This window comes from Melanotaenia boesemani, chromosome 12 (assembly GCF_017639745.1).
Source record: "Melanotaenia boesemani isolate fMelBoe1 chromosome 12, fMelBoe1.pri, whole genome shotgun sequence".
Classification (NCBI taxonomy): Eukaryota; Metazoa; Chordata; class Actinopteri; order Atheriniformes; family Melanotaeniidae; genus Melanotaenia; species Melanotaenia boesemani.
The window spans coordinates 37,261,124-37,285,051 of NC_055693.1; the positions used below are offsets into that span (position 1 = coordinate 37,261,124).

Below are 23,928 nucleotides of genomic sequence, written 5' to 3' on the forward strand. Positions count from 1 at the left end.
TTAGCTTCCTGACTGCAGCGTTAGACATTCTGCATAGTAAAAGATTAGAGTCATAATTACTGAGAAATAACTCTGTTTTTGTTGCTGTTGTCCAGTCTGATGGAATTTGTATTTTACTGTGTAAAATGACCTGAAAGTGTGTGAAGTCATTTACGTCCAGTACCAGAAAACCCTGAAACAGCTGCCAATGTTCCATGACTGGTTATTGATATGCAGCAAGGTAAGGGGGATTCATGGAAATGAAAGTGAGTGCTTTACCCAGCAGTGTTAATAACTGAGTAAATGTGAAGGAAATATCAGTTTTTTCTGGTCTGTTGACATATTTATTCATTCATTTGACAGATCATGATCCTGGTTTGGAAAAAGGGGTCATTTATTATTTGTTTTTGCTGCCATCTGGTGGATAGACCTGTCATTTAATCACTTCCCAGTCAGGTATGACGGGGGAAATCCTCCACCACAACCTAAATGTGTATGTTCCCATCAAACAGAGAGTGAGTTTCGCTTTGCTCGCTGGAAGAAGGCGGTCCAGAGGGCCATGAACTGGGAGACCACCGAGGTCTGCAGCAGCAACGGTATGCAGCTGGATTATTAGTCATTTTTCCCTTCATTTCCCTGCAGTGGTGACCAGCTGCAGGACTCAATCTTGGATGCTCTTTCTCCCTCATTGGCAACAGGTGTAGGAAAGAAGCTGAACAACGCCCACTGGAATGTACCTCCCGTCCCTCCTCCCGTCAAAGTGGACCCCTAAGGTCCGACAGTTTGATACTGCATGGCGTGTGAGACACTAACAGGAGTAACTTGTGTTGCTGGCTTCAGCATGACCATGTTTTACAGTTCTAACACAGTGGTGACAGACTTGACCGTCACAGATTTATTTTCGAAGCCGTATCAACATGACGATGAACGGTGTTTCAAGGAGGGACTGAACCCCCATAATGAATCCTTAATAAAGATAAATTAATGGCTCTGCACATATAGAAACACTGACACAGAAGTGTACATTTTATAACTCTGTATCGGTCTAGCATCCCTTACTACAATGCATGTTCATATATATATATATATATATAATATATATATATATAATATGAATATATATAATATATATATATATATATATATATATATATATATAAAACCAATTCCAATTCTGTGTAAAATGTAGATAAACCAGAATCCCGTCAAGTCATTTTTATTTCCAGTAGATCAGCATCATCTCAGAAGATGAAACTGTTATGGAAAATAGGAGCTGACAGTGAATCTCACGCAGCAACACGTCTGTAAAAAGTAGTTCCAGGGCGGTGTTTGGCATGGTGTAAAAAGTAGTTCCAGGGTGGTGTTCAGCATGGTGTAAAAAGTAGTTCCAGGGTGATGTTCAGCATGGTGTAAAAAGTAGTTCCAGGGTGATGTTCAGCATGGTGTAAAAAGTAGTTCCAGGTTGGTGTTCAGCACGGTGTAAAAAGTAGTTCCAGGGTGATGTTCAGCATGGTGTAAAAAGTAGTTCCAGGTTGGTGTTCAGCATGGTGTAAAAAGTAGTTCCAGGTTGGTGTTCAGCATGGTGTAAAAAGTAGTTCCAGGTTGGTGTTCAGCATGGTGAAACATCTCAGAATCAGAATCAGAATCAGAAATACTTTATTAATCCCTTGCAGGGAAATTCATGTTTTCAGTACAACCCATCCAAGACTAGACAAAACAACATATAACACAACAGGAACAGGCAGACTGACGGAGCAGCCGTTTCTACAGCGCTCCTTGTCTTAGATATAGGTGAAAGGTAACATTAGGGGAGTAAGATGTAGCTGGAGAGGATTAAAAAAAGGCATCTCCACACTGGGCCTAAGGGCCGATTATTGAGATACAAAAAACACTCCTCAGTACATAAAGAACAAAACTCAGACAATCACAACATCAGAAACACGTGGCGGGGGGGGGGGTCTCCCATCACAGCAAGTCCGGACGCAGCTGACACGAGCGCAGTCCAGTCGACCCGCCGCCAGGGAGGGTTAGGGGTTAGGGTCTTCTAACATGTCTGGAAACGTCTGGGAAGTGAGGAGACCAGTTGCTGGAGTTTTAGGAGAGAAATGTTGTCCCATTCTGGTCTGATGCAGGATTCTAGCTGCTCTACAGTCCTGGACCTTGGTTGCTGGATTGCTGCTTCCATGATGCTCCAGATGTTGTGTACTGGTGAAAGGTCTGGACTGCAGGCAGGCCAGTTCAGCAGCCGGACTCTTCTCCTGTGAAGCTGCTGTGATGGATGCAGGATGTGGTTCAGCATCGTCTTGCTGAAATCTGCAAGGCCTTCCCTGAAAGAGACGTTGTCTGGATGGGAGATGATGTTGCTCTAAAGCAGAGGTTCCCAAGTCCGGTCCTCGAGATCTACCATCCTGCAACTTTTAGATGAAACCCTTCTTCAACACACCTGAATCAAATGACTGGCTCGTCACCAGGCCTCTGCAGAGCTGAATGACATGCAGATGACATCTGATTCAAGTGTGTTGAAGAAGGGTTGCATCTAAAAGTTGCAGGATGGTAGATCTCGAGGACTGAACTTGGGCACCCCTGCTCTAAAGCCTCCATGTACTTTTCAGCATTGATGGAGCTTCACAGATGTGGAAGCTGCCCACGCCATAGGCACTAATGCAGCCCCATCCCATCAGAGATGCAGCTTTTCACCTGTCCACTGATAACAAGCTGGATGCTCCCTCTCCTCTTTAGTCTGCAGGACACGCCGTCCATGCTTTCCACAAACTAGTTCACATCTTCATCCAGGTTTCCACTTTGCCTCAGACCATTTTAATGAGCTTTGGACCAGAGAAGACGGAAGAAGCTGGTTCTGGATCCTGTTCACATCTGGCTTCTTCTCTGCATGATGGAGCTTTAACCTGCATTTGTGGGTTTCAGGGTGAACTGTGTCCACAGACAGTGGTTTCTGGAAGTCTTCCTGAGTCCATGCAGTGGTTTCCAGTAGAGAATCATGTCTGCTTTTAATGCAGAAGATCACCAGCATCCAGCCTTGTCCCATGCACACAGAGATTCCTCCTGATTCTCTGAATCTTAGGATATTCTACACTGTAGATGGTGGATCTTCAAAGTCTGAGGAACATTTTTCTGAAATTGTTCCAGTTTTAGATCCAGTTTGTCTCAGATTGGTGAAGCTCTGTCCATCTTTCCATCTGAGAGACTCTGCCTCTCTGAAATGCTCCTTTTATATCCAGTCATGTTACTGACCTGTTGCCAGGTAACCTGGTTAGTTGTCCAATGCTCCTCCAGGTGTTTCTCGTTTGTACCAGGTACTTTCCAGCCTTTTGTTGCTCCTGTTCCAACTTTTTCCATCAGATTCACTATCGGCTCATATTGTCATCACACGGTGAGGGTTTATGTATTACTGGGAATATAATGTGACCCAATGGGATTCTGGTTTTATTTACATTTTACATTAGGTTTTGTGTAGTTTATTTTTTGAGCGCACCCTGCTGTGTTTATTCAGCTTATCAATGTTAAATGAAGCAACAACCCATAATGGTTGTCTTTCTCCAGGCTCTTGATCATTCAGGTAAACATAGATCTGGTGTGTTTCCACATCCGTCTCTAATGCATCTCTTATTTCATCTCAGACCAGCGGCAGTAACTGGACGGGTCAGAACCAGAAGTCGGGGTAAATGTGTGCCCATCAGTTTCTGCCAGGCTTTCCATCAACAGTCGGCTGGATTTAAGAGAAACCACCTGCAGAGCTGCTTCATTCCACACGGGAACCTTTTTCAGATGGAATTCGTCTGGTTTGTTTTCTGAGAAAAGGAAAAGTTAAATCCTTAAATTTGCCGTTGATAGAGTAGACCAAAGAGTTGCACTACTGAGCCCACAGATTTTTACTGAACCACTTTTTCTGAGCACCCAGTGCTGTGCTGGTCCCGAAGGACTTCAACAGGATCTTTACTGGGGAAAACTCAAGTTGAGGATCCAAACTGAAACCATACACATGCCAAGCTCTGGACACTTTAGGGAAGCATGGTCATTAGAGCAGTGTAGGATTTTTAATCACGTCAGACCAATTAACCTTTAATTTCCTGTAGCAACACTGGAGGTCCACAGATCATTTAAAGGGAATGTGCTGATTCAGCTCTGGAACATGTAATACACACATACATGTAAAATAAAGCTGAGCTCATCTGGTCCTGACACAGCGTCGTCATTCAGTCTCATCTGGCTCCAAATAAAACCACATCACATTTACAGAGCATATGAGAAATAAATGGAAGGCAGATGATTAAAAACAAGTTATGGTTTAAACAAGCAGAAAACTGGATTATTCTGGTCTGAGCTTTATTCTATTACAGGAAGTCCATGTAATAAAAAGACACTGGAATCCGTCCAGATGCCGTCTCAGCGGGAAAACTGCCTCCGGTCTCTGCTTCCTTTGTTCACGTGCTTGAAGATCTTGGACTTGTGCACGTTCTTGGACTTCTGGTACCCGAACCCACCTCCACCTCCTCGCTTCTGCAGCTTCGCACCTTTACTGCTGTGAACATCTGGACAGCAGCGTTAAAGGAAACAAGACTTTTCTCAAACCTCTGGTTTTCTTTTCTTCTGCGTATAAATCTGCTGCTTGTGTGGAAATGAACTGAGCCGGTCGTTCAGCATCGGGGACGATGCCTCGCGTCTCCGGCCAACATGCGGACCGAAGCGCTGCCTGAAACTAGTTCCTGACCTACCTACAGCCAAGTCATTAGTACAAGGGACGTTCCAATACCTTTTTTCTGTCCGATACTGATTCTGATACCTAGAGTTTAAGTATCTGGCTTCTCAGTACCGTTCCAGTATGTGTATTAATCTATTAAGAGGTCTATTAAATTTATAACTGAATTATATTTATTATAGACTTTGATGTATGATATTGCCTTTCAACAGTCTGGCATATAAAACATGAAATTTATAAATTAGATTAATCACAGCTTAATCTGTAATTAAGCTAATCATTACTCACTACTGATGAGTAATAATGCCAAATTGCTAGTATACCGCTAATGCTAAATTGTTAGCACAGCAGTGACTCACGTGCAGCTGCTTCTCCGTCGACCAACAACGGTCACGCATGACTGTTTGTGGTGGAGTTGAGCAGGAAACAAAGAATTATGATTCCATTTCCGAGGCAACGGATGGTGTTCAGACAGAAATGCTCACAGATAGCGATTTACTTTGGGCAGGATCGGCGATTATTTCTGACACTATCGTATCGGCCCATCTGCCGTGACGGATGAGATGCGCACGATGGGCAAGACTCGTCCGCCCAATGAACGAAATAATTCATCTAGGACAGATTAACCAAATTTGTTATATAAACTAAACATCTTCGAGATAAAAACTATTTTGTTCCACTCGCTACACCATCAAAAGCCCCATTACTACCGGGTGTGACACCATCAGTCTTTCTGGGTGGGTGTGGCCAAACACCCACCATCTGGTGGTGTACAACTTGACTCCTCCTACTGGGACCGGTTCTGATCATACTGGAAATAAGGATATTTGCTGATATGTGCATTTTTTTACTGGCATCGACTGATAGGTGGGTGCGTATCGTGTGATTTCCAGACAGGCCAGTTAGAACAGAGCCTGCTGGAAATCCTGCTGCATCAACTTCAGAACAACGGAGAGTTTTAAACTTGGGGAACTTTACTGAGCACTAAAGGAAATATTATTTGTTATGAAATAGTGCAGCACAAAGCTGGAAAAACCTCAGACATCTGCAGCAGAAGAGGTGAAGCCGTGCAGCAGGAGACCAGATCTGCTGTGGCTGGGACGTCAAAATACTGGTTTTAGCCTCACAGTAAACAGCGTAGATCGGCATGACAGCATTTTCTTGCCTTCTTTCCACGTGCTGCTTCGTGTTCGATGGCAGCGTGCAGGTGGCTGATATGACTGATGCAGAGAGAACATTTCTGGCTCATAACCTGGACCGTACTCTGTCAGCTAACTGCAGAAACTCCTCCTTGGTTATATGGACGTTTACTCCTGCATGGTCCCGCCCTTTACAGAATCTTTCCACATGATCTAATCCAGAAAAACGGGCGTCTAAAAACAGAATAGCATGCGGTAAAAATAACCACCTGTGGCTGGAATATGATCATATTTCTTGTTCTTTACATACTGAATATTAAAACTAGTTTTATGGCTCAGATCTAGCAGCTTAGAACCGATAAAATGTTCTGGGTTTGATTATTTTGGAGCAAAATGTTGCCAGAAACAGCAGACAGAGCATCCATGTAAAGATGGAAAAGGATACTGAGGTCAACATATGGGGGAACTTTGAAGCCAAAGGACAGTGCCACCATAGGGAGGTTGAGTGTGTTGACACTGTAGATCTGTTTGAGCGAGTGGGAGTCGTACGCCCTCACGTACGACTTGTAGGCCTCCTGGGCCGACTTGTGGAGGTAGTAGTTCTTCTCAATCAGCTTTTCCAGCTGGGAAACAAGAGTTTTAGGGTTAAACTGGAGCCCCAAGCTTGTGTGGAACATTTCCTGCTGTAGTAAACCGTTACCTGGGACTGGATGTCAGAGATTTTACTCCAAGAAAACTCAAACTCGCTCAGCGGTACCTGAGTAGAGACCAGAGAGGATTCAACAACTCACATTTAAATCATGGGAAAAAACAGTCGTGTGAGCTGAAATAAAAACCAGACCTTGGCCTGTTTCAGGAAGCGGAGGAATCCCAGTTCTTCCGGCCGTAGGATGAGGAGGGCGTGGCCTCTGCCGTTGATGCCGCGGGCCGTTCTGCCCACCCTGTGGATGTACTCCTGTGACCAGCAGGAAAAGCTTCAAATGAATCAACTTCAACCTAAAACAGCTTGTTTATGGAGTCAAATTTAAATAAAACTGTAAAATGTGTCATGTTTCAGACCTTGGGGTCATCAGGGGGGTCATACTGTACGATCCAATCCACCTCTGGGATGTCGAGTCCTCGCGCCGCTACGTCTGTGCACAGCAGGATGCCCGAGTCAGCGTTGCAGAACTGGAAGAAGGTGGTGGTCCGTTTGGTCTGCTTTTGCTTTCCCTGCAAGATGAAAGACAAAAATCATCTGAACAGCTCAGCAGATGGTCTCATGGCCGAGTACACAGTCTGATACCCGGTCCTCTGGCCCTAACAAGAGCATTACAGAGGAGATGGTGGACATCTTTAACCTGGGGGGCAGGTCTCTGCACAGCAGCGACGGGTTAGCATTAGCATCCCTACAAAAAGACGTCGGCTTACGTGAATGGCCATGACAGGAAGGTCGATGTAGTTGAGCAGCTCAAAATGGAATTTAACCGACATGCAGGAGGAAAAAAACACCATCAGCTTCTTCTTGCGGTTCTTCTTCAGGAAGGTGAAAAGCAGCAGGAAGCGTTTCTCTGACGGACAAACCACGTAGCCCTGAAACACAGCACACAGCTACATTTAGGGAACCCGTCCACTTACTGTAAACCACTGAGACAGACTCACAGGAAGTCAGATCATCAGACAGTACCTGCTCCAGACCGTCTACCGTCGCTTTGTCTTTGTTATCATCTACCCCGACATACAGCGGCTCCTTCTTCAGAGAAATGCGAGCCAAGTCTTCCACCTTTCTGGTCTGAGTGGCTGAAAACAGCATGGTTTGTCTCTTTTCTAGAGGTCAGACAGAGGAAGAGTGAGTGAGCAGGAAGGAAGTTCTCATCTAAACGCTGGAAATGTTGTGTATTAAGGGGAAGTGTGTTTGTGGAGAACAATGAAGCAGGAACGTACTCGGGAGCAGTTTGATGATCTGCTTTAGTTCTTCCTCGAAGCCCACCTCTAAGATTCTGTCGGCCTCGTCGATGATCAGACACTGTAGGTTCTTGAACATGAAGCCGGGGGTATTCTGGGAGGAAGTCACCAAGTTGTGGTTAGAAAAGAGAAAACAAAGAATATAAAACTATTTATTCACCCGTCATCACCTGCAGGTGGTCCAGCAGACGGCCCGGCGTGGCCACCAGGATGTTGACACCGTTGGCCAGTTTTTGGGCCTCAGCGGAGCGGTTGCTGCCCCCCATGATCAGCCCGTAGGTGTGCACGTGGTGTGTCATGAGCTCCTTCAGCACACCGTACGTCTGCATGGCCAGCTCACGCGTGGGGGAGAGGATCACCACGCCGGTTCCTGGAGGGAGGAGGACGGTCCAGATTCAGCCAGTGGAAGAAGAACCAGCACAGCTCTGAAAGTTTCAGACCAGAACTCACCATTTCTGGGCATGAACTTCAGTTTATAAATGAGTTCTATGGATGGGATGAGGAAGGCCAAGGTTTTCCCACTTCCTGTCTTAGCAGCAGCCAGAACGTCCCTGCAGGCAAGCAGAAGAAAGTGATTACCGCCTCCTTCAGGCTGCATTCATGTGGCACCACCCAGAGGTGGATGCAGTCGGGCCGGTTCACGAGGCTGGGACGTACCTTCCCTCCAGCAGGGGGCGGATGCTCTTGTGTTGGATCTCCGTCATATGCTGGAAGCCCATCTCCTGCACCCCCTTCAGCGTGTTCTCGCTCAACAGCTCAGCGAGGGACGAGAAGGAGGTGTCCTCGAACGCTCCTGCAACAGTCGGTGACAAAAGGCTGATTTTGTGTAGAGGACTAGAGGAAAACCAGGTCAGGGTATCTGCAGCATTAAGGGAGCCAAATTTAAGACTTCTTAAGATCTTTTTTTAATGCCGTTTTGATAAAATTTAAGACCTTACATTCACGAAATATAAAGCATGGAACCACCTTACAAATAGTCCAAGCACTTATGTAACAGTGCTAAAAGATAACAAACGTAAAGATAATTGTTTCTCAGCGCATGAAAGTGAAGGCATTTAACAAGTCCTAACAAGTTCAGTGAATCGAATACCAAAAATTATCTCAGTATTTAAGTAAACTCCGTTACATGAATATCTAAACTGAATACAAGTGCTGCAAACTGAATGAGTGAGTTATGGAACAGATCGGAGTTCTTTGGTCTGTGTCCAATTCACACTTTTTCTTTGTAACCCTTCCTCAGTGTGTTGGATTTTGTGATGAGCTTGGGACTCTGGATTTAAAGATTTGTCATTTTTAATGATATTTAAGGCCTTAATTGAAAAAGAAATCTCATTTAAGACTTTTTAAAGATCCACGGATACCCTGCAGGTCTCTGCTGGACCCAGAACTCCTGAGCAACACAGAGGCATCACACCTGAAGAGGCTTCTTCCTCTCGGCTCACGTCAAGTCACCGACAGGTCAGAAGTTATAATACGGAAAGTTTCAGCGGCATGTCAACACAGCCGTCATATCCCGTACCATAAATAGGACCAGGAGTCCAGACCAGCTTCCTACACTGGCTGAACTGGTACAGCAGCAAAAAACAACCGAGGTTCGCCTAAATGTTCCTAGCGTTGCTGTCAGCACCTCGTTTGAAGATTACCCATAAACACTGGTGGTTATTTATAGCATTGCGAGGTTCAGGACAATGTTGATCTGAAGTTTTAGCTTCACTGAACTGAAAGACACCAAGTTTTTAATGTTTCCAGAAGCTGAGCTGGAAATTTTCCTTCCTCTTGATTTACATTGAAACCTTTTCATGAGAAATATTTACTTGGACTGGAATTTGGTGAAAAGCAGCTGCTCTTCATCCATATTCTGCTTACCAGGGTTTACCCGCTTCAGACTGTAAAGCTTATCCTGCCTCCCGCCCCCAAAAATATTATGTATGAAAATCATTTACCAGACAATGGATGAGGAGCGATACATACAGCTGAGGACGGCTTCATGCAGCAGCTAACCCCTTTACCCAGTTACCGAGTCAGAATTACTTTGCAGGTAAATCATGAATGTGAGAGTCAGTTAAGGACCGCTCCGGAAAGTCCAGCCCAGTTTTCCAGCCTGTGGACCAGGATTCTGGGACCTACAGTATCAAACGACAATGAGCTACTTTCAGCTATAACGTTAATGTCAGTGGTGGCGATTTCATTACATCATGTGTCTGCTGTAACGTTATAACAACAGGTCCATGTTTCAATAGGAAATGTGATCATGCTAATGTTTTGTTTTATAAAGCTACGCTACAGCGTTAAAGATAAGTGGACGACTTTGTTACCAAGCCAACAGCATGTTCGCCACGTCAAGCAAACATCCTGACTGACACCAGCTTCAACATGCTGCTGGCAGACATGGTCGCAACATTCAACACAGAATACCATGATAACTACCTACCAGAACTACGTTTACATTTAAAAGTCAGCTAGCATCCTTCTTTATTAGACAGCACATAACAGAGACAACACTTCCAGCTGGAAGCTAAGGAGGGCCATAAAAGAGCAGCTGCTCGCTCTACGCTACAATTTACACACCATCACAATAGTCGCCTAAATAACTGGTGACTAGTCGATTATCAAAATGATCGTTTGTGGCAGCCCTAATAAATACGTGTGTACCATATATCATCATTTAGCTAAAACAGACATGGTTTATGATCTAGATCGTCCAGCTGAAACAGCTGCAATCTGAAAGGCTCACGCCTGTCTATGAACCAGCCAATAGGAACGCAGCGTGGAGCGACATATCCATCTCTGCTGCCACTGTGTGAAGCCAAATATCCGTCTGTTACCTGAACGATCACACGGACCTTCATCACACAGCTTCAGTCATACCTGTTAATCCGGAAGGCAGCTCGGGCTGATCTTCCTCATCTACTTCGTCTTCCTCCTGTTCATCATCATCTGCAGCAGCTTCTGGTTTACCATTCACCTCTCCTCTGCTCTCCTCTGCTGGATCTTCCTCAATCTTTCCTCTCTTCTCAGCTAAAACCAGAGTTGTAGGAGTCATGAAAACTACTACGTAAGTAACTGGTAGTTTACCTGAACTCCCACAGTCATTACCTGGTGGTTCATCAGCAGTCCTCAGCTTTCTTTTATTCTTCTTCTGTTTCTTCAGAGGAACTTCCTCCATGGTGGTCCCCTCCACAAACCCGTCAGCCTGCTTCTTCCATTTCTTTTTGGACTCATGGTCTGGCTTACAGCTGGCAGCGGGCCCCTCTTCAACCCCCACTGCAACAAACATCACATGAGACACAATTTTATCTTAAACAGGTTCTGGTCAAAGTCCCGGTCCCTCTTTCCAATTCTTCTACGAAGTAGCTGTTGTACAGTCTTGTTTCCACAAATGGGTCGGTTATGGTGAGGATGTGGTCCGCAAACTAACCTCGCTGCGTTTCCACCACCAACCACAACCTCACCTGAGGTGGAGAATCAGCTGGGTCGCAATGCGCAACGTTGTAGCAGCGCGACCTTGTAGCAGCGTGACGATGGCGTTGCGGCGCAACGTTGTAGCAGCGTGACGATGACGATTAGTTCTATTTCTACTTGATTAGTGTAATTAGTAGTAATTTTTTTTTGTCAACTGCTGCACAAAAAAAGTGAAGTGTAAACATTGTAATTTCTGAATTTATTCTTCAAGTTTTTATCACTAATACAGTGAAAATGAGAGGAAATGTGAATATTTGCTTTGCAAGGTGATTTCAGTGTGTGTCCCTAAATGTTCTGTTTGCGCTCCTAAAAATTTAAGTTAGGGACCGCTGTGCTCCTCGTAAAAAAGTTAGGCTGGAGCCCTGATTAGGGTTCCCTTTTCACCAGTGGAAGTACAAAAAAAAGCGTCCGCCTCGCATCCGTTGGTGGAAACAGGGCTAAAAATGAGGGTCCAGATATGACAGAAATCCCAAACTGGTCTGATTCGGCCAGTTACCGGTTCAAAGAGGATAATCATCAGCTTCTTCAACGCTGAGAGACCCTGAGACGACAGCCAGTAAGAATCTGAGTAACAAATGAATCACGTCCAAGTAGAAGAAATGACCTCCTTATTTCCCACCATGGTCCCCAGTTACAAGCTAATACTTTCAGTTTGGAGCAGAAATGAAAAGAAACGTCTGTTCCTGGTTTTGTTTTAAAAAAATCCAGATGACACTTTCCTTCTGGCAGGAAAACCTCTCTTCGTTTTCCACGCTTGAAGTGTGGGTGTTTTTATAGAGCTGCATTCATCCATACAGAGAAAATCTCAGTGTTACATCAGAAAACAGATTTAAAGGGCTGCAGGAATAACGGACAACAAAAAAGCAAGTCAAATTAAGATGTTAGAAAATCTGTAGAACTTTAAACGTCAGCACTGCTGGCCCAGACTCCTTCTCCCACTCTTTCCAGTATAAAGATGTGCTTTTATGTAGAATACACCAGTTTATTCCTGACTATATTACATGAAGCTGAATTATGTTTGAAACCGATTTCCAATCATTTGACAATTAAAATCTGCGGTGCCCGTAGTCTCAGTTTTGGTCAGTTTACTGCCGCCGATGATCACATTCAGATATCACTTCTGTTTACAGTTAAGATCTTACAGTAAACCTGTAGCAAAGAAAGTCCGTGCATATTTTCTTAAACAAATTAAACCAATTAAAAGTAACTATCGTAACTCTGGCTCTCTGAGGAGGTAACGGTAGCTTAGCATGATGCGTTCACAACCGATGTGGAAACAAACGGAGACACTTTTTATTCTAAGTCCTCACCGATTTCTTCTTCTTCTGTCCGGTTCTTCAGTAACTTTCGCTCTTTATTTTTCTCGTTTCTTTTCTGAATTTTCTTCCGAAGAAGCTTAATTTGTAGGTCCGCCATGGCAAGAGTGTACAGAGCACACGTGTGTGACGACGAAGGAGCTTCCGGGTACTCTTCTTCGTTTTCCTTCTTCTTCTTCTTCTTCTGATTCAGCAGGCTAGACGCGATTATGGCGCATTGCTGCCATCTACCGTTTGCTGTTGTAGTCAGACTCTATCTTGCCGCACACAGGCACTTTCACATGTGGATCTGATAGACTGGGGCGCCGAAAAGGGGGGGTAAAGGGGAAGGATTCATGGGGCCCATGAGTGACAGGGGGCCCAGAAGGGCCCTCAATGCAAACTGTAATACTGACAAAAATTATCTGATACTTAATGATAAACGTACAATCATGCAAACAATTTAGTCACAATGCAACCGTATCACTAAGTTTTTTTGTTTTGGAAACACTTCTGAACACTCAACACCCCCTCCATATTTCCCTTAAATGGTTCAGTCTACCTGCTCCTTCAGCTGCGAAGCAGCGCAACAGACAGACAGCGAGTGGCTGCTTAGACGGCAGCGTGCCTCAAAAGTCAGGAAGCTTAAAACGAAAAGAAAAAAAGCTGAGGCTGGAGAGAGAACAGATGGGTTGACAGTACGTCACCCAGTTCTTCCAGAGGTGAGGTGGTCAGTCAGTTCGTCTGATGCAAAGTTGTGGAACTTCAGCTTGTTCTCTCTTCTAAACTTTGTTCATATAAACTAGCTCACTTTGCTCCCCATATTGGCTTATATTTCTGAATAAAACGCTGGATTTTATTCATTTCACAATTTTAGTCAAATAATTAATGCAGACAAAAAATTAGCAAGCAGCTCTGGTAGAAAAAATAAAAAAATAAAATCATGCATTTTCCTTACAGAAACGAGAGCAGCCGAAGCAGATGCTGCCAGACATTCCCTCCCCACCCCTCCCCACCTGAACATGTCCAGGTGGCCCCTGAGGAAGGAGGTGGGCAGCTGAAGTGGTTGAATTAATTGATTATTGTTAAGAAAAAAAAACGTATAATAGAAAAAATAGCTCAGAATTAATAATAATATATATATTTTTTTGTTTATTTTAGACCGATTTGAATCGTTTAGAAAATGCTCAGCTATCTCTGTAATGTTAGGTCAGGTCAGTAATTTGGGACTCATCCTCCTGCTTTGCAGCAGGAACATTTCTAGAGCAGCAGACTGGGTGACGGCTTTCAATCCAATCAGAGAAATAGTTACATTTTCTAGATATCAGAAGATTAACTAGCAACAACCATATAGCATCATATATGTTTCCCCACTAATCTAATGCTTCACTTGTGAGTCTACAGATCTGGAGATAAATTAGACTTCATGTGCTACATGAGGGAGAAGATGACGTGGAGGATTGGTAGTCAAATCAATTTCCCTTCACATTGTTGGTGAAATCACTGAAAACACCTTTAAAACAAAATAGTGGGAGGCCACCAGAAATAATGCTTGTGATGCTGTTACAAATTACATTACATCATTGGAGATACTATATAATTTTGTATGCCATGTACACTACAGAGCCAGGTCCAGGATCATCTTCAAGTTTGTCAGAGAGGAGAGTGGAAATGGAGGAAGACATCGAAGAGGGTACAGATTTAGATGATGAGGATGCACCACGAGAGAGTGTAGGAAGGCTCAGAGAGACAGCAGAGAGTGAGAACATTGAAAATCAAGCTGAAGATGTTGAAAGTGATTCAGATGAGGGGGGCCCACTTCAGTTTCTTTTCATGGGGCCCAAAATCACTAGCAGCGCCCCTGCTGATAGAAATAGTCCACCACCTTCTTGATTTGAGCCCAGCAGTGTTTTTACACCTAAAACTGTCATTCTGGTCGCTCCCAGCTCTAAACATCGTCTGTGATGGTATAATGCAGTCTTTAAGATCATGATTAGCTGTTTCTTCACTTCCCACACTCACATTTTCCATCTGGATGCTTTCCTATCAGAGCCAGCCCACTCCTGGGTCCACAGTGACCAGGTCTAGTTAGAACCACTGAATCTCTGCTTTTCAACAGCCTGGCATGTAGCGATCCTTGCTTTTCCTCACACTGCAAAATATGCTCCTCCCACAGCTTTTCCCACTGCTCATGTAAAACTTTGTGGTAACTAACGTGTATCCTGATGACCCGAACTGCAAATAAAATCCAACACTAGTGCTTTTATTGCTAAGCAATCAGCTCCTTCATTCCAGGTTTTCCCACATGTGATACCCACAGAAACCCCACTTTCTACTCGGTCCACTCTGTACAGTGTTTGGTAAATTTCCCGAGAGTAGCTATGACTGGTCTGGACTTATATGGAGGACGTAAAGTGGCACCAATAAATTAATTAAATTATTATTCAATAATTACTTAAATGTGTCATTAAATGAATTAAAATAATAATTAAATACATAAATGTGCTATTAAATGTTTCATTAATTATTTCACTATTTCATTAATTATTTATCTATTTAATTAATTATTTCACTATTTAATTAATTATTTATCTATTAATTAATTATTTCACTATTTAAATTAATTTTTTATCTATTTCATTATTTCACTATTTAATTATTTATCTATTTAATTAATTATTTCTCCATTTAATTAATTATTTATCTATTTATTTAATTATTTATCTATTTCATTATTTCACTATTTAATTAATTATTTTCTCTATTTAATTAATATTTCTCTATTTAATTAATTATTTATCTATTTAATTAATTATTTATCTATTTCATTATTTCACTATTTAATTAATTATTTCTCTATTTAATTAATTATTTATCTATTTCACTATTTAAGTTAATTATTTATCTATTTAAGTAATTATTTCACTATATAATTAATAATTACACTATTTAAGTAATTATTTGATGGTCCGCCACTGCCATAATCATTAATTTATTTTATCTGTCAGCCTAGCCCATCAAACTCAGTGGGCGGGGCTAATGCGAGTCCCAGTATGACCCATTTCTTTGGTTCTAAAATTGAGAGGCCGGAGAGAGACAATGGATGACATTCGTGAAACTTTTCAGGGGAGATGGTGAGAGACATTTAGAGTTAGCAGATGATGTTGGAAGCAGGACCTGCTGACCCAGAACGTTGTAGCAAGTAAAGCAGAGGATATATAGAAGTTTATTGGACTTATTTCGAGAGGCACCCAACTGCAGTTAAGATGGCGGACATAGCGCCGCCATACCTCAACTCTATTCCGGAATGCAAGTAGACCTCGACCCCGGAAAGTTTTCTTCTTCGTGTGGCAGCAACAGCACTTGCGTCCAGAAGCCGAAGAAGAAGTTCTTCTTCTACTGGAAGCGAGACGTGACGGAAGAAAGAACGTAAGTAAAATAGTGTTTTAATTATCATCTATCTAACAAGTGGTATTGTCTCTAATGTGCTTTTTTTTATTTCTTCTTCTTTTTGGTATATACAAATACAACATATAAAATATTTAGAGGTCATTAGCTACTGTTTCTCCACAAAGTCCTCCTTGAGATTATACAACGATGTGGGCTACGTTAGCTTTGCTAAACCGAGTGTGGACTTTCCAATCGGTGGACCGGGCTAACGTTAGCTTTGCTAAAGCGAGTGTGGACTTTCCGATTCGGTGGACTGGGCTAACGTTGGCTTTGCTAAAGCGAGTGTGGACTTTCCGATTCGGTGGACTGGGCTAACGTTGGCTTAGCTAAAGCGAGTGTGGACTTTCCGATTCGGTGGACTGGGCTAACGTTGGCTTAGCTAAAGCGAGTGTGGACTTTCTGATTCGGTGGACTGGGCTAACGTTGGCTTAGCTAAAGCGAGTGTGGACTTTCCGATTCGGTGGACTGGGCTAACGTTGGCTTAGCTAAAGCGAGTGTGGACTTTCCGATTCGGTGGACTGGGCTAACGTTGGCTTAGCTAAAGCGAGTGTGGACTTTCCGATTCGGTGGACCGGGCTAACGTTGGCTTAGCTAAAGCGAGTGTGGACTTTCCGATTCGGTGGACCGGGCTAACGTTGGCTTAGCTAAAGCGAGTGTGGACTTTCCGATTCGGTGGACTGGGCTAACGTTGGCTTAGCTAAAGCGAGTGTGGACTTTCTGATTTGGTGGACTGGGCTAACGTTAGCTTTGCTAAATCCTTTTAATCAGAAGCTTGGCAACGTTGTATGGGAATTTAATCTGCTTTTTGGTGGGCTGTGGTATAAAATATATTTGTGTTCAGTCACTTCCAGTACCTGAACTTAATCAGTGTAAACAAATAGCATAATGTATGTAATACTGCTAATATCAGTTTTTATTAATTTTGTGGATACACAGAGTTGTAATTCCTCCCCAATTTGCTTTCTGTATTGGTAAAGGATTAACAGTGTACAACCTGCCAGCTTGTATTATGTTGACCTTCTCTTGTCCAGATGCATCTATCAATCATTAATCAAGATAACCATTTGGAGCGAAACCGGTTGCTGTCTGGGTTTGGGTGTCCTCTCTGCCCTCATTTTAAGACTGCGAGTGATGGGGTGTTTGAGAGGCACTTAAGGAACCACACTGCAAATGCAATACATTTCCAGGGTATGTTAAGAATTATCTGTTTCTGGTCTTATACATTTTACATGTAACGGTTATGTTGAATTGGTATATTTGTTATTGCTTGTGTAAGGCGGTCATATTTTAACTGTTGTTATTGCTTTGAGTTCTAAGCTTGGCATGCTATTATAATCACCCCAGATTAAAAACAGACCAGGTGTCCTCATTTAGTCCTACTTACCCTACTCCAGGGTTCAAGACTAACTCAAACAAATTTAAACTATATTAATAAAAACTAGTCAAACATTCCACTTTAAATAGTTTGAATTAAGTTCTATGCCCATATTGAGTCCTTTTGGTGCAAGATGGCAGTAATATAAACATTTTTAAGACAAATTACTTTCCTTTTACAGAAAACGTCATCTGCAGGTGTAATTTGTCCTGCCGAGTTGGAGGTAATTTCCATTGTCCTTTTTGTGACAAGACTATAATCCGTATGACGCAACTTTCCATCTGACCGAATGTAAAAAAATAAAAGGTGATAAAACTGCTGTGGTCCAACCCACAGTAGTGGTGTCCCCATCAGAGTCATCCTCACCAAAGGTCCAACCAACAAAGGACTATATGCCGTCATTAGTGAGTGTAGACCATTCATAAAAAGTGAGCCATTCAACTGTGCATGTGCAGTTTCCAGTGACAGGACAAGGCACAACACCATTTTCTTGTTAATGTCTTTGGTGTCACATAAGAATAACAGAAGCAAAAAGCAGCAGAAGTTGAACATTTTGCTGGCGTACTGCACTTCTTTAAGAAAATCTGAATGAATGTTGATTTAAACATAGTAAAATGCCTGCTTGGGAGCATTACTAATCCTAAATCCTTGTCATCTTTACAACAAAAAAAGTATCTTTCAGTTGTCTAAAACCATGTCTTTTCAAGACATTAGTCATTAATCATAAAAAAATTTGGAGGTATTGTAAATCTGATAGATATGAGCATTAGTCAATTTTTAAAAACATACAAAAACCAGTATTATCTGTTAGTACTATAAAATTATATTTCAAAAAATGATTGGCCATGGAGTTTATAAAGTCACTACAGTCATGTAATCTTTTATTTTTGCACAAGCTGCTTCTAATTTATTTTTTTATTTTTTTTTATCATTGTCTGCAGGATTGTGGATACAGTTGAGAGAGGAGGGGTTCTGGCCGTGTTTTCCAGGGATCAGATAAAGGTAATTATTAAACATATTTCGCTGTTAATAATTACATCCTCTTTCATTGATTTCATGTTTGCCCTTTACTTTTTTCTTACAGAGATTACATGATGATCTGATTAATGGAAACATGCGTTCCAACAGATTGTACCTCTGGAGAATCCATCTACCTCTCTCAGGCTTAAACAGCACCTTAAACTAAGGGCGCTGAATTTAAGTGACCAGCGGGTAAATGAAAATGTTATCAGTCACGTGTATGTATGTGTGTTCACACTTATACTGTATTTAAAGATGGATTTTTTGTTTTGCACCTTTTTCCAACAGATCTTTGAGCTTCTGAGGGTGATAGAGGAAGGTGACGGGTCCTAGGAACCAGGATAAGGAAAGGAGAGATCAAGCTTCTAGACTTCGTGTTTGATGTCATGCTCCCAGAGGTAATATGGTCAGTTTGCTGGTTTGGAAATGAGAGTAAATTATTGGTTGAGTTTGATCAGTATTTTATTCATTTGAAACTTGTAAGAAAAAAAACAAAGAAGTGAATTCTTTAGAGCACCACAAGGTACGACTGGATCATTTAACTGTTTTTCAGATCCTGATCAGCATCCTGGACGATGAAGGACTGACCCGGCTACAAGCTGAGTTATTAATGGCTAGAGGGAGACTTTTTTAAGTGTAAACCTCCATTTTGTTTATTCATTTTTTGTTTTTGACTCTTAATTTTGGAACATTCTTTTTTTTATTTGCTCATCATTTTTGTTAAAGCTTCTACCTTTTGTCCTATTCTTAAAAGATTTAATAAAGTTAATTGCAATATGAGAACTTTTAAGTCAATTTCTTAATGTTACCAGTATGATGGTGTCACCAAAGTACTTGATTAATCCCAAAAAGTCATTTCAGTGTTGTGACAGTTTTTTATTAAGAAAACAATTATGATGGTGAATTACTTAATCCAGAGGACGATGGCTACTGGCTGTAATGATCTCTTATACTTTTCTGCCTACAGAAGGAAGACTGATTGAACATACTATTTCCTCAGTGTTGTGTAGAGGGTGTGTAGTTGTCCTTTATGTCCAGCAGCTTATACGATATTTGCCTCTGGACAGTCACATCTCTCTTAGCTCAAGAACTAATTGGTTTGATCACTTTCTTTAGGGCTCAGGTTCTGCTGCCCCAGCGGATGCTGGAAAGCAGGTTGCACTTTATACAACAGACTTACAGAAGACATAAAACAATCAGACATTGAATGATTTTAGCTTCCTTAAGAAGTAAGCTCAGTCCTCTTTTTTTCTAGACTACTCAATTTGGGCCCACAGGGACACGGGCTTGTGGGTTTTCAATGTCTCCCTACGGCAACACACCAGATTTAAATTAAATGAGTCCATCAGCTTATGAGTTCTGTCCAATGACTCATTATTTTGAGTCAGCTGTTTTGGAGCAGGGATTCCAGGAGGTATCATCCTGGAATTTATGGAGCTTCTTACAACAGAGCAGCTGAATTTTATCAAAAGCACTTGAGAAAATGGGAGAACATGGTCTTCAAAGTGCTGCCTGAATGCTGTCCAGGTGAGAGGTGGGCTTCTGAAGCAAGTCTTTAACACCAAGAACAATATGATATGCAAACTGTAATCAGTCCTGGAAGTTGTTGACTTGCTTGGAGGTGAGTTGATAAAAGTCCTAAGGAGTGATATGTAGTCATGTTGTGTTTAACTGGATTATAGTAATAAAATGCTAACAGTATGAAAATGCAGTGGTTACCTGGATACCATGTCTTATATATGCACATGACTATTCAGTACTAAGTTAGGAATAGTCAACTTATCTGGTGAAATTGACACAAAATGCCCACAGTTCACAAAACAATGAGATCATGAATGTAAGACATTTAATTACAATCATGAAATGGTAATTACTCAAAAACAATTTATAGAAAGAACAGTTAACAACAGTGGTGGGTATATGCAACATAATTAGTGTCATGGGTTCGGTGTAGCCTAGTCTGATGGTGTCTAAACAGGACGTTCACATACAAGCTCTTCATTGACAGAATATTTTGCTGGTCCATTCATGGTTCAGACGTGTTTTGGAATTTTTGGTGTTAATAATCTTAATGAAGTGCAGGATGTTGCGCAATTAAAAACATAAGTTTATCAATAAGGTTATAGCGCAAATAGATACATTCTGACATCATTACATAAGCCAAATATCCTTCATTTGTTTGTTTATTTGTTTTATTTATATATGTAAATATTGGAATGTTTTAATATTTGAATGAGCACATTTGTGATCACTAAAATACGTGTGTTCATTAACCTGTCAGTTTTGAAGTATGAATGAACAATTACGTAGCAATTGTTTCATTTCTTCCACCATATAGTTTGACAATGAAAAAGAAAACAACAAACCAGTCAGCTGCAAAATAAAAAACTAATGTTACATTAAATGGGACGTTTTAATGCAACATCCGTCCACTGTTCTCAAAACCATGATCAATATGGCGGACGCGTTCATCGTATCCTAGCAACGGGCCGAAGCGGCGTCTATTTTTTGCCGAAGAAGAGACCATTTCCGGCGTCGAGATTACGTCACTTCCGGGATAGAGCTATGTCACTTCCGGGATAGAGTTGAGATATGGCGGCGCCTTGTCCGCCATCTTACCTGCAGTTGGGTACTGTTGCTTATTTCTGCACTTTTTCGACCAAGACATTGACGATAGAGTGACTGCAAATATTTAGGAGAAGTACTCCACCGCTTCTCTGGTACCAGGGCACAACAAGCGGAACACACACAGGGACCAGGACGTTTGGCGTTTGACATACCGACTGCAAGTTCTGAGCATCAGGTTCATTGTGGACTAGCAGCTGGTCAAACTGCAGCAATGTTCGGAGTGTCAGAGAAGACCATCAGGAGGACCATGAAACAAAGCGTTTTAAGGTATTGACACAAAATGCACGAGTTTTCATTTCATGAATTGCCGTTCATTTGCCTCATACATCAGTAAAGTTTAAGGATTAGTGAATTTATGCCTATTTGTTTGCACAGAAAGACAGACCTCTTCTCAGCGGTGAATGATGAGGAGTTAGACCAGATGATTCTTGAAATTCACCGAAAGACACCCAAACATAGGCTACAAGCTAATGCCGTGGTCATCTGAATACAAGAGGTGTCCGTGTTCCAAGTGAGTATAATTATATCGGCTTAATTTAATAAATTAATTAGTTTTTTTTTTAATGTATGTGTGGGTTATGTCCGGGTTTTTCGGCTCTTCCCACCGGCATGACTATACTCTTCGGATGGCCACATTTCTGTTCAACATTTAATTATTATTATGATTGATTTCATGTACATAATCAAATCAATGTTTATTTATATAGCACTTTTCATACACAAAGTAACACAAATTGTTGTACATAATAAAAATCATGCATATTAAAACAAAATTTAAAAGCCTTCACACATCACAGAATGAATGAATGGAACAAAGAATAAAAAGGCACAATTGTACACAAACTAACACTCATACAAACTCATACAAACTAAGCACATGCACACCCTCTCCTACCCGCCCAGACCCCAGTCTGTACAAGCTTGAGCTCCCATGTCTAATATTTGTCTTTGAAAAAATAGTAATAAAATGAAATGTCTGGCTTGAGATTTAGATTTGGGGGTTTTCCATAAGCTGTAAGCCATAATCATCAAAATAGTAAATGCTTGAAATATCTCACTTTGCATATAATGAGTCTAGTTGGCCTTATTAAGTTGAATTATTGAAATAAAGTTTTTCATGATATTTGGCAGCAATACTCTCAGCCTGTCAGGATGTGCCCAATAACCCCAACCCTAGGTGTATAATCTTTTGGCTGAAAAATCACAGGTCATGTCTGTTCTGAATATTGTCAACAGTGTAAACTTTAAGCGTCTGGGAGCTTACATTATCATATTAGTAAGACAATATCCGACAGTACAGCACATTTTTGAGGTAGTGGTGGTTCTGTAGTGCAGCAGCTGACAGTTTTATACACATTACAGCTTTTATTATGACAGCTAAGTGTCTCCATGATTATTTATGTTTCCAGTGAGTGCATGGTTAATTTATTTTCTTCCCTCAGCCTCAGAAGTGGAAAGAATCTTTACGCCGAGTCGATGCAGAGGAGTCTACATGAGACATCTAAGACTGTTGTTTGTATGGGTATTGTGCATGTGTTGTATCAGGCGGACTGCACACCTCCTCTCTCCCCCCTCCTTCTCCCCCTCCTGCCTAATGCAGAGTTGTACAGTTGATGGCTCGGGGGACAAAGGAGTCTCTGAGCCGGTTGGTCCTACTCTTGGGGAGGAGCAGCCTGTTACTGGTCAGGCTTCTCTGTGCACTGATGAGAGTGTGCAGAGGGTGACTGGCATCATTCACAATAGCCAGTACTCTTTTTAGTGTTCTCCTCTCTGCCACTGTCACCAGGGCACAGAGCAGCCTGTTATTGGTCAGGCTTCTCTGTGCACTGATGACAGTGTGCAGAGGGTGACTGGCATCATTCACAATAGCCAGTACTCTTTTTAGTGTTCTCCTCTCTGCCACTGTCACCAGGGAGTCCAGCTTCATGCCAACCACAGAGCCCGCCCGCCTGATGAGTTTTTCCAGCCTGTTAGCACACCTTTTTGTCATGTTACCCCCCCAGCAGACAACAGCATAAAAAAGCGTACTAGCCACCACAGACTGATAGAACATTCACAGGAGTTTCCTGCAGATGTTAAAAGATCTCAGTCTTCGCAGGAAGTACAGACGGCTTTGGCCCTTCTTGTACAGGTGATCTGTACAGCATGTCCAGTCCAGCTTGTTATCCAGCCACAACCCAAGGTACCTGTAGTTGTCTACAATCTCCACCTTGTCGTCCCTGATGGTCACTGGACGTGGTTGTGGGCTGGACTTCCTGAAGTCAATAACCAGCTCCTTAGTCTTTATAATAATAATAATGGATTAGATTTATATAGCGCTTTTCAAGGGCACCCAAAGCGCTTTACATTGTGTGAATCCATTATTCATCCACTCCTCACTCATACCTGGTGATGGTAAGCTACGTGCGTAGCCACAGCTGCCCTGGGGCAAGCTGACGGAAACGTGGCTGCCAGTCTGCGCCTACGGCCTCTCCAACCATCACCGAACATTCATCCACACATTCATACACCAGTGATGCCAACACTGGAGGCAAGGAGGGTTAAGTGTGTTGCCCAAGGACACAACGACAGATGACTGCGGGAGCGGGAATCGAACCGCCGACCTTCCGATCATTGGACAACCTGTTCTACCGCCTGAGCCACTGCCGCTGCCTGCTTTGAGGTGTTAAGCTGGAGATGGTTCCTCTGACTCCAGGTGACAAAGTCACTGACCAGATTTCTGTACTCGTCCTCTTCATCATCCCTGATACACCCCACGATGGCTGTGTCATCTGCAAACTTCTGGATGTGACACAGCTCTGAGTTGTAACAGAAGTCTGAGGTTAGAGTGTGAAGAGGAGGGGGGCCAGCACCGTCCCCATGGGGTGCTCCTGTGCTGCTAATAACAGTGTCAGATGGTGGTGTCCCTTTAGCCTGGAC

General features: G+C 42.3%; 2 protein-coding genes and 3 long non-coding RNA genes across 7 annotated transcripts in view; 4 read left to right on the top strand and 1 right to left on the bottom strand.

Annotated features, from left to right (window-relative positions):
* Positions 1-4,158, top strand: part of LOC121650620 (glycerol kinase-like) — a 28,772-nt gene extending 24,614 nt beyond the window's left edge. For 2 of the 3 annotated variants that reach the window (XM_042002188.1, XM_042002190.1), the window contains 3 exons: positions 492-575; positions 678-752; positions 3,618-4,158. In XM_042002188.1, coding sequence (XP_041858122.1) covers positions 492-575; positions 678-751 — 158 coding nt within the window. In that variant the 3' untranslated portion in view covers position 752; positions 3,618-4,158. The remainder of the gene's footprint in view (positions 1-491; positions 576-677; positions 753-3,617) is intronic. The other variant, XM_042002189.1, reaches the window with a different exon arrangement.
* Positions 4,032-12,725, bottom strand: LOC121650619 (ATP-dependent RNA helicase DDX18-like). The gene is made up of 14 exons (XM_042002187.1): positions 12,552-12,725; positions 10,876-11,043; positions 10,648-10,797; positions 8,437-8,572; positions 8,230-8,330; positions 7,950-8,149; positions 7,759-7,873; positions 7,502-7,641; positions 7,246-7,407; positions 6,895-7,047; positions 6,677-6,790; positions 6,536-6,592; positions 6,281-6,458; positions 4,032-4,529 (listed from the first exon to the last, which is right to left on the bottom strand). The coding sequence occupies exons 1-14, from the start codon at positions 12,655-12,657 to the stop codon at positions 4,384-4,386; spliced, it is 1,926 nt and encodes a 641-aa protein (XP_041858121.1). The 5' UTR covers positions 12,658-12,725; the 3' UTR covers positions 4,032-4,383.
* Positions 12,726-17,064: 4,339 nt separating this feature from the next.
* On the top strand, positions 17,065-18,704 carry LOC121650621. Its single transcript, XR_006012303.1, has 4 exons — positions 17,065-17,174; positions 18,303-18,363; positions 18,446-18,573; positions 18,670-18,704. It is a non-coding gene; the product is annotated as an uncharacterized LOC121650621 (long non-coding RNA).
* LOC121650622 lies at positions 17,816-18,113 on the top strand. Its single transcript, XR_006012304.1, has 2 exons — positions 17,816-17,853; positions 17,941-18,113. It is a non-coding gene; the product is annotated as an uncharacterized LOC121650622 (long non-coding RNA).
* Positions 18,705-19,349: 645 nt separating the features above from the next.
* Positions 19,350-19,651, top strand: LOC121650623. The gene is made up of 3 exons (XR_006012305.1): positions 19,350-19,394; positions 19,498-19,536; positions 19,637-19,651. It is a non-coding gene; the product is annotated as an uncharacterized LOC121650623 (long non-coding RNA).
* Positions 19,652-23,928: the final 4,277 nt, after the last annotated feature.

Coding starts and splice junctions, on each gene's coding strand:
- LOC121650619 (XM_042002187.1), bottom strand. CDS start 12,657: ATGGCGGACCTACAAATTAAGCTTCTTCGGAAGAAAATTCAGAAAAGA. Junction 10,798..10,875: donor GACTGCTGATGAACCACCAG/GTAATGACTGTG, acceptor CTCTGGTTTTAG/CTGAGAAGAGAGGAAAGATT. Junction 7,874..7,949: donor GTCTGCTGGACCACCTGCAG/GTGATGACGGGT, acceptor ACTTCCTCCCAG/AATACCCCCGGCTTCATGTT.